Source organism: Chroicocephalus ridibundus, chromosome 8 (genome assembly GCF_963924245.1).
Source record: "Chroicocephalus ridibundus chromosome 8, bChrRid1.1, whole genome shotgun sequence".
NCBI lineage: Eukaryota > Metazoa > Chordata > Aves > Charadriiformes > Laridae > Chroicocephalus > Chroicocephalus ridibundus.
In genome coordinates this window covers 19,300,658-19,309,537 of record NC_086291.1, presented here as the reverse complement: position 1 = coordinate 19,309,537, position 8,880 = coordinate 19,300,658, and the positions used below count along the sequence as shown (strand labels likewise).

Sequence of the window (8,880 nt, the reverse complement as noted above, 5' to 3'; positions counted from 1 at the left end):
TTTTTCTTAAGCTACAGCTTCCCCCATAACATTAAGTATGCTGGAAGAAAAATGGTGAAGGACATGTAAAGCCCTTTTTAAAAATTTAAAATATTTTTGTAGTTAGAAGCAGCGAGTTCTTATATCTAGTCTTTGATACTAGTCATGCCAAACATTAATCAAATTGATTTCCCCTTCTTGCAGGAATAATTCTAATGTGGCAGCCTTAGTTTTGAAGTCTTCTCCCCTGTGAAGGAGTTCAATTCATACAGTACTTTGAAGGGGGAAAAAAAACCCCTTAAGGCTACAGAATATCTGAATCATATAAAGATGCAGAAATTTTTTTGAAGATATATTAATAAGCCAGTCTTACACAGTTGCTTACTCAATAAATTTATTGCCACTTTCTCCAAAGCTTCATAGAAAATTGTGGAAGTTGTCTTAACTATCAGCTGCACGCTCCTGGGCCCTAAGAAAGCTAGCCTTCTTCTGAGCAACACGATCTTTCTTCTGGGCGAGGGACATCTTGGGACAGTTCCATCTGCAATGTAAGCACAGTATATGATATAACAAAGGCAGACATAAGCAAAAACATGGTTAAGAAAGCTGCAATGCATGAGAACTATGAGTAAGAGTGCTATACTAGAATGTATTCTCACTACTGTAACACGCTTTATTTCCTCATAATAATTTAGGGCTGTAGTTAGGGCACCACAAAAAGTTAGTGTTAGACTGCAGCAGTTTAATTCCTCAAGAGGTAAGCTCAGCACTCTTATGATTAGAACACAGAGAGTATCAAGCCCAATGCAATAGCTGTGCCTTTATTTCTTTTCTCCCAGACACCCAAAAAATCAAAATAGTTTAGTACTGACAAATTAGTCAGCCTACCCCCTCCTGAAGAGAAGCAGCTTTGACACTGAAAACACTAAGACCTGAACACACACACACACACACTTTAAGAGTTCCAGCTACTCAGGCCACAAGTATGCTCCACTTTTAAATATTTTTAACATAGTTGAGGGCTCTTAAATTTTAAATTTCTACTGCTAATCTTAACTCCTGACAAAGTTATGCAGAAATATTTGCATGTTAATCTGACACAGTTCTGACACAACTGCAACATGAACTGCATTACTTGTTTTAATGTAACTAAAATATCTTCAACAGAGAAGTCACGCTCGTGTTAAAGAGGATGGAAATTTTACCTCTTTTTCTTAACCTCTCTCTTGGGTTTCTTTTCATGGACTGGATTATCCCGTATAGCAGCATGGGCTTTTTTGTACATTTCTTCCATCTTAAAAAGAAAAAAGGTTAAGTTCTCCATAGTAGTCCAGTTGTGGGATCACATCAAAAATCCAAGATACCCTTACCAAACGTGCACTAGAAACAGGTTTCATCACAATACAGCTTGTAATTTGTGTGGTTGCTTTTAAAACGCTTCCTCCAAACAGAAGATCACTGCTGCAGCATACTGAAATTCCTACTATCACTGCAATATAATTTAAATATCCAAACCCACAATTTAGACACAGAAGGGAGGAAGTAATTTTATCCTTACTTTGCAGTTAGGGAACCAAGGACATAGAGTAACTACAGACTATTTACAAGTTTCATAAATACAGGCTAGCATCTTGCAGTTGAAATACGTTTTCCTCTGAAGACTACTTTCAGTGCCATAGCTTCCCTACATTTAAATTAAAAGAGTCTAGAACGTTACTCTACTTCTGCCTAGAATAAAATACTTCATGTTTACTTATTAAACCAAAATTACTCCACAAAAACTGTCATCAGACATGTAATCTTACCACTTTCCAGACTCTACCGTAGTACACATTACAAAGCTGCTTATTAAGAGGGAGAGAGTAGAAGTTGCTGTGAAAGCAGCTACAGATTAACAAATCTTGCAAGAACCCTGACAGTCCCTGCATCATCCCGAAGGATGCAGAAATACATTAGCAGAGGCTACACCCAAACAGCAATTTCTGATGGCTCATATAGCGCATCATTGTACTTGAGTGACTATTCTTTTAACATGCAAGACAGGAAAATGGAAGTGATCTGTTCAGCTACATAGATCAATAGCAGAAGGTACCAGAGGATCCCCATCTCTCTGCTGCTATGTCCTAAAGAGAACTATGACTCCATAATGGCACCAGTTTTAAGAATACCTTTGCTGGTGGTTAATTAAAACCAACAGACTCCAGCTGTGACAAATCTTCTAGAGGTACAAAGAACAACTATCTAGCTATTGACTTAAGTCCTGGACCCACTTCATTGCAATACAAGCTATAAATATTTTTATTTAGTAACATAAATGAAGTTGGTATTTACGATACAACATTACTTATTTTTTAGTAAAAACTAAGTTACACTTGAAAGAAGCATCTTGGTAATCTTACATATCTTCCAGTGTTTTGTACTAAATATTCTAAAATTTAAAGTAGTACTAAAATAAGATGTATTACACACTCTCTAGTTCCATGAGACACTGCCTTCTACAACAGAGCTAGCTTGGGCTATTCCGTATTCACCTGGGACCTAGAACTACCTACAGGGTCACACAAATCATAAGGCAGATTTGACCTAGAGCTCTTCCTCACAGTTGCAACCATCACAGCTTCAGAAATGACAAGCTGTGGTGCAGGATTAGGAATGAGTGAGTAGCATGTATAGAAACTTCAAGTTAATTTCTGTATCAGAAAAAAAAAAAAAAAAAAAGTGGTCTATCTTAGAATGCAGTCCTGTAAGCTTAGATTTAAAAAGGGGAAAAAAAGATCTCTATCTCAGAAGATCTACAATACACTACAAAGCACTTAATGAAGGAAAAAAAAATTTCCTTTGCATGGGTAACATAAAACGTGAATCACATTATTTTACATATCAAGCTTACCTGCATTACTAGAGAAGGCCCTACACAAAACTTGTCATCATCTCTATTAATGCAGAAGAGAAGAACCAGCCAGATAAATCTTACCCCATCAGGTGTTACATTGTTCTTTATATATTGGGAGAACTGTTTTTTGTAAGCATCTTCATCCTCCTCCATCAGGTAACGCATATAATCTGCAACATTTTGGCCCATGATATGCTTGCGGTGAACTTCTGCATTGAATTCTTTACTTTCCGAGTCATAACCAGGGAAACGTTTGGTACTGTGAAACAGCAGTTACAGTCAGGTTAAGACATATTGCCAAATCCTCTAGTTCAGAGGTTAGATTCCACAAAGAAGTGATTGATACATCACATTTTCCTACAGACAACTAAGGGACAGGACCCTCTAAAAATTAAGAGGCACAGAACATTATTAAGGGGTACAGAACATTAAGAAATAGAAGTTAAGTTCATCTCAGCTGCCATCAGTCCCGTCTTGAAACACTGCAGTTCATCATATACACACCATGGACCAACTACAGAGTGTTCAGTCATTGGGAGTATCATCATGTAGCAGCCAAGTCAGAAAAACTGGACAATTAGTCAAGAATGACTAGGACAGCATGGAAGAGGGTAGGAAAATACCAAACAGATCTCAGATTTCCCCCCCCCGCTACTGCTAGCAAAAAGCAGCAGTGAACCATAATACCAGTATTAGATAACTCTGCCAAAAATCTTGATTCAGCCATTTGTAGCCTATGACAGGAATTCTCAAAACTTCCGTGTGGAAATTTTAAGTGCAGGTGGACTGCTCAGACCTACTATTGTATTGACAGTTGTAGTAAATGTCAACGGTTTTGTACCTGGTAGGTACAGCTTTTCACAGTGAAATTAACACATACACAATTTGCTAAAGATGTAAAACAACAGAATACTAATTGATGATTTCAAGTAAAAGCAACAAGATGCCTCTTTAGTTTCTAAACATTCAATAGCAACTCTTGATAGTTGCAAGATTCCCAGCAGCCCCATCAGAATTGCACTCCTGGATTAAAAAACAACAAACAAACGAAGCAAAAAATCCTCCACCCCACAACCGAGGCTACATAATCATTACCAGGTCATAACAAGATTATTTCAACATAAAGTGACAGTATGAGTAGACTGTCACATACAGAAGCATCTCAGGTTAATTCTAAAGGAATTATTCCAAACACATTAGGTTACCTATGAGGGATTGACAGACCACCATCCACTGCACCCTTCAGAGCACCGAAGACTTTGTTTCCAGTGGTAGTTCTGGCAAGACCTGCATCTAGGTAGCATGTGAAAGCACCAGGCTTTCCATCCACGCTTTCCACATTGTATTCATCACCAGTCACTTCAACTTGGCCTTCATAGATTTTATCAAGACCAAATTTATTCAGAAGCTGTGAAGAAGGGGGGAAAAAAAAAAAAGCACACTTCTGAAATTCTTTCCATTTAATGGCAAAATGAAGAATCACCACCACTTTAAAACACAAATTTGCAGTAAAATCTTCATGTTTTTAACAACTTCCTTTACTAAAATTATGCACCGCATACTAATAACAAAGCTTTTAACAACCACCACGGTAAGCATGTCTGTCAAGTTTCAACTTTTTGTTCCAACAGGTATACCAGTGAACTTAAGACTTATTCATGAGCTCGTATGGAAAATGGATGGATGGATGCTGTTTACATGTTTTCAAACTCTTGGAGGTACATTTCTTACATTTTTATCCTGACTCCCTCCCTCCATCAAACTTAACTGCTGATACTTAAAAGTAGGCTGCTGGAGCTGAAACTGCATGCTGTCATACTTCTCACTGTGATTTGACTGTCACAAGAGACCATCAAATCTATATGGTAAAGAGCAAAAGTTAGTATTTAGAGAAGACCATGGAGTTAGGCATCTATACTAGCATGCCACTTAAGAAATTGGGCTTTCCCTTTTGTAAGGAAACCAGAAAAAAAATAGAGCAGCAGCTTCCAGAGAACGTGGCAGATACCTACCCTGCGTGCCAAGAGCAGACCTGTACAGTACGCTGCCGCGTAATTGGTCAGGCCAACCTTCACACCGTACTTCGGCAGCTCATGGGCATAAGCAGCACAGACAATCATGTCACCTTCAATTCTGGCATAGGCAATCTGACAACAAACAAAACAACTGTTAGTGTTCTCACAATAATTCTGGGCTAGATTTGTTGTTTCTTTGACATCAACTTAAGCCAACAGGAACTCTGTACAGAAGCGTCCAGCAAACTGCCAACCTTTGCAGGCAAGCTTAATGGGTTGCGTTTTTCTTTTTTTTAGAGGCATAATTAACTCCTCAGGTACAGAGACACAAAGAATTAAAATCTGTATTAGGCCAGAGAAAGCGTATGTCAGCGACAACTTTTATTTACTTCTTCACATGCATCAAGACACCAGGAAACTGCCTAAAAAAAGCAGCCTTTCAAAGAACAATTATAGACGTGGATGGATTCTGTCCCACTTTCTGCATGTAGTGCTCATATAACACACCTCAGAAAAACGTAAAAGCATCTGATACAGAGTTTGTGATAACATTGTTACTCACCTTATGGAATGATTTTATTAAAGGGTCTGAGATTTTCATAATCTCAGGGGTCTCCTGTGAGTCAGCAGTACTATCATCAGGTATGTTTCTACTGTTCCTTTCACATACAGAACCTTCTCCTTTTGACTCCCTTTCTACATCCTCCTTTCTACATCCAAAAGCTGTCCCCTTTTTGCAGGATTCCTACATGCTGGAGAGGCACTATCAGTCTGATGTAAGCACCCACCACCACTGATTTTTGTTTTGAGCTTCAAAGATAAAATAACCTCATCAAGGTCATGTGGTTTCATCTGAACTGACTGTAAAAATAGCACTTTCCACTCTTCTCAACAGATAATTTTTCTATGAAGAAACGACAGTTAAACTTTTCTAGTTTTTTTCGAGCTTAACAACATGTATTTATGATAGAAAAAAAAAAGTTTTTAATTCAAAATTAGTCAAAACATTCAGAAAATGAAATAAGAAAGTGAACCACAGTGAAGCTGCATATGATGCAACACACAACTGCATACTTAGTAAGCATGAAAAAATGCCTACTGTTCATAGTTGCCAGTCTCCTTTAATCTCACAGGAAAGCCATCATGAGGCCTACCTGCTGCGTATGATCCACTCATCATCATCAAAAAGAAAACTCTCAAAAGAGAAAGGCACCTTTAGATACTGTGCAATAATCAAAGTTGACTACATGACCTGTCAACCTGCTTGTCTTCTGTCAAGCAAAAAAGGCCCTCTTCTCAAAGCATTTTAAATACAGCAGAAATCTTCCCTGTCCCTAAAATCTATTTATCTCAGCATAATTAAAACAGTACAATCTTATTTTATGAAGGACCTTGCTGAAGAACATTAACACCACTAGAACTTATTTTTTAATCACAAATACAGTTTATTACTGAAGTTGTGTCAACGTTAAAGATTGTTCTCCTCTAAGAAACTATTTTAGAATATAGAACCTGCTCAGATCGAGCCTAAAAAAGCCGAGCTGCTTCAACTATCCCCCTTTCTGCTCATTTTACTCTGCGAAGACTGGGAAGTAAATAGGAAACACCACAGACCCTACCTGGCAAATGATGTCTCTGTTGGTAACACGCACAATCATCCTGTATTTAGGGGTGTTGTACTTGTTTTTATCTTGAATTACCAGACGCTTGCGAGCATAGTAATCAGTTTTTCCCTCTGAAAAACAACAGTTATAGTGTGGAAAACACACGTGGAAAGAAGTAGGAATATTCACCAATGACATTTAGTTGTATGTTTCAGGAAATTTAACTGTACCTCTCCTTCTCCTGAATTTCACTTGATATCTCTTGAAGTACGCCTTATTCTTGACAACTTTCACAAACCCCTTGAATAAGAAGTACAACTAGGTGTTATTAACATATAACCATGTAAGCCAAGACCATTCTAACTATATTACACCTGCTATAAATAAAACCGCGGTGAAGTCAGGAATAAAATAACAGGTTTAAACTTATGCATTTAGATTTAAAAAAAATGCACAATAAAATGGAAAAAAAGGCCCCACCCAGACCCCAGCATCTCCATCCTTCCGACAGGAACTAATGCACTCTTCTCTCCAGAACTTTACACAGTTTTAGGAGAAAACCGTAAGTTTTATTTCTTCTATTTGTCTGCTTTGACCGCCTGTTTGCACAGACCGCAGCAGTGACCGTGCTCATGTCCACTCGCTCCCCCGCGGCCAGTCATCTCTCCGGCGAGTTCCGCCCCGGGGCCGGCCTCTCCCGCAGCCGCCGCCGCTCAGCGCCGACGCCGGCGCCCACCGACACCCGCCAGCCTTTACGAGGCGCAGCCCCGCCGCAAAACGGCGGGCGGCCCGTCGGTCCCCCGCCCTCCCTGCCCCGCCAGCGAGCACGAGGGGCTCTCACACCCGCTCCCGCCGCCACGCGTCTGCGGCCCGGCCCCGGCCCAGCCCGCCGCCGCACCGGCCCGGTAGGCCACGGCCCAGGGCAGCAGCACCGACAGTAGCGGGGACGCGTCGGGCCCCGCTGGGGCCACCGCCGAGCCGTCCCGAACCACCCAGCGGCGCGGCCCCGGCGCTAATGGCAGCCATTGCCACGCTGGAGCCGCCGCTGCCGGCCGCGGGCCGGCGCCAATCGGGCTCCATCCGGGCGGACAGAGCAGCGCGGCGGGCGCGGAGCGTCGGGCAGAGCCTCCCCCCGCCGGGCGGGTCCCGCGGGTGCCGGTACTGACCATCGTGCCAGGTACTGTCCGGTCTAGGCCTAGGCCGGGGCCCGCTCCGCACAACGACTGCGCTCGGCAGCAGGGGGGAAAAGGCCGCGCCCACTGCGCAGCCGCAGTTCCTCGCCTGGCCGGCGAGGCGGGGCGCCGCCGGACAGACTGTCGCCGCCGCCCGCCCTGCTGCCCCCTGGCGGCCCGGCGGAGCGACACAGGCCGCGTTCGTCTAACGCCCAAGCGTTACGCGTGTCGTCGCTTCCCCCTCTTCCTTCATTAACTGCCTAAGCGGTTGTTAGCGAGGGGTAGGTCACAGCAAAGGGATTCTTACAGCAGAAAAATCTATAGTTTTGGTCTTAAAAATCACCAATTATGGAAATGTTATAGGATTTTAGCCCCTTTCATTTTCTAGGGAAAATTCTCATGGTGGATTGAACAGCAAATAATTGAAACATTACGCCAACCAAAACCCAATCGAATGCTGTTCTTAAATTATAGATGCTTAGCATAACCGATATCTAATGAAATAAAGCAAGAATATATACTTGCATATATATATACACATAACTGGGACAAACAGGTCAAGTGGCATCAGATTTCTTGACATCAGAGGAAAGGGCAGAAAGCCACCATGTTTAAAGGTTCCTGATGTATTTATCTGGTTATCCTCATTTGATTTACATAAAAAAAACCCAACAACAAAAAACCAAACCACCACACTAATTGTTATACATAGTCCAATAATTAAAAAGCTATTAATTTGAAATAAATAATGAAGGAAATTACAAACATTTCCTACATCAGGCAAGTACCAGTGTAGTTTCTAGTAGGTGGGTACCTGCTAGCTTCAGAAATTATTTAACTAAGTCGGAATTTTAGAAAGTTCAGAATTCTACATGCTTTTCAATTTTTACATAAAGTAGTTCTAGGGGGGCACATTGTCTTAGCTGCTTCCTTAACGTAAGAATGCACGCTCTCTAATAAGGGTCTGCTGGCAACTGCTGAGCAATTACTCACTTTGATGAGAAACACCTCACCATCAATGGTATCATAAGCAAGGCTCCATTAGTCTTGTTGTTAAACAAGAGGAAAAATAAATCAATTTATTGTTCTGCTCGGTAAGAAGACTTCTTGCTCCTAAACTAGCTCACCATCACAAAAATCATAGAATCGTAGAATTGTTAGAGTTGGAAGGGACCTTAAAGATCATCTAGTTCCAACCCCTCTGCCATGGGCAGGGA

The 8,880-nt window shown here is 41.3% G+C and overlaps 1 protein-coding gene and 1 non-coding gene across 2 annotated transcripts; both read right to left on the bottom strand.

The window, feature by feature from the left end:
* Window positions 1-360: 360 nt before the first annotated feature.
* Window positions 361-7,776, bottom strand: RPL5 (ribosomal protein L5). The gene is made up of 8 exons (XM_063344483.1): window positions 7,658-7,776; window positions 6,722-6,791; window positions 6,507-6,622; window positions 4,885-5,019; window positions 4,078-4,280; window positions 2,954-3,131; window positions 1,185-1,273; window positions 361-520 (listed from the first exon to the last, which is right to left on the bottom strand). The coding sequence occupies exons 1-8, from the start codon at window positions 7,658-7,660 to the stop codon at window positions 421-423; spliced, it is 894 nt and encodes a 297-aa protein (XP_063200553.1). The 5' UTR covers window positions 7,661-7,776; the 3' UTR covers window positions 361-420.
* On the bottom strand, window positions 3,329-3,425 carry LOC134520238 (small nucleolar RNA SNORD21). Its single transcript, XR_010072383.1, has one exon. It is a non-coding gene; the product is annotated as a small nucleolar RNA SNORD21 (small nucleolar RNA).
* Window positions 7,777-8,880: the final 1,104 nt, after the last annotated feature.

Coding starts and splice junctions, on each gene's coding strand:
- RPL5 (XM_063344483.1), bottom strand. Junction 3,132..4,077: donor GGTCTGTCAATCCCTCATAG/GTAACCTAATGT, acceptor GCTGTTTCACAG/TACCAAACGTTTCCCTGGTT. Junction 1,274..2,953: donor ACAATGTAACACCTGATGGG/GTAAGATTTATC, acceptor TTTCTTTTTAAG/ATGGAAGAAATGTACAAAAA.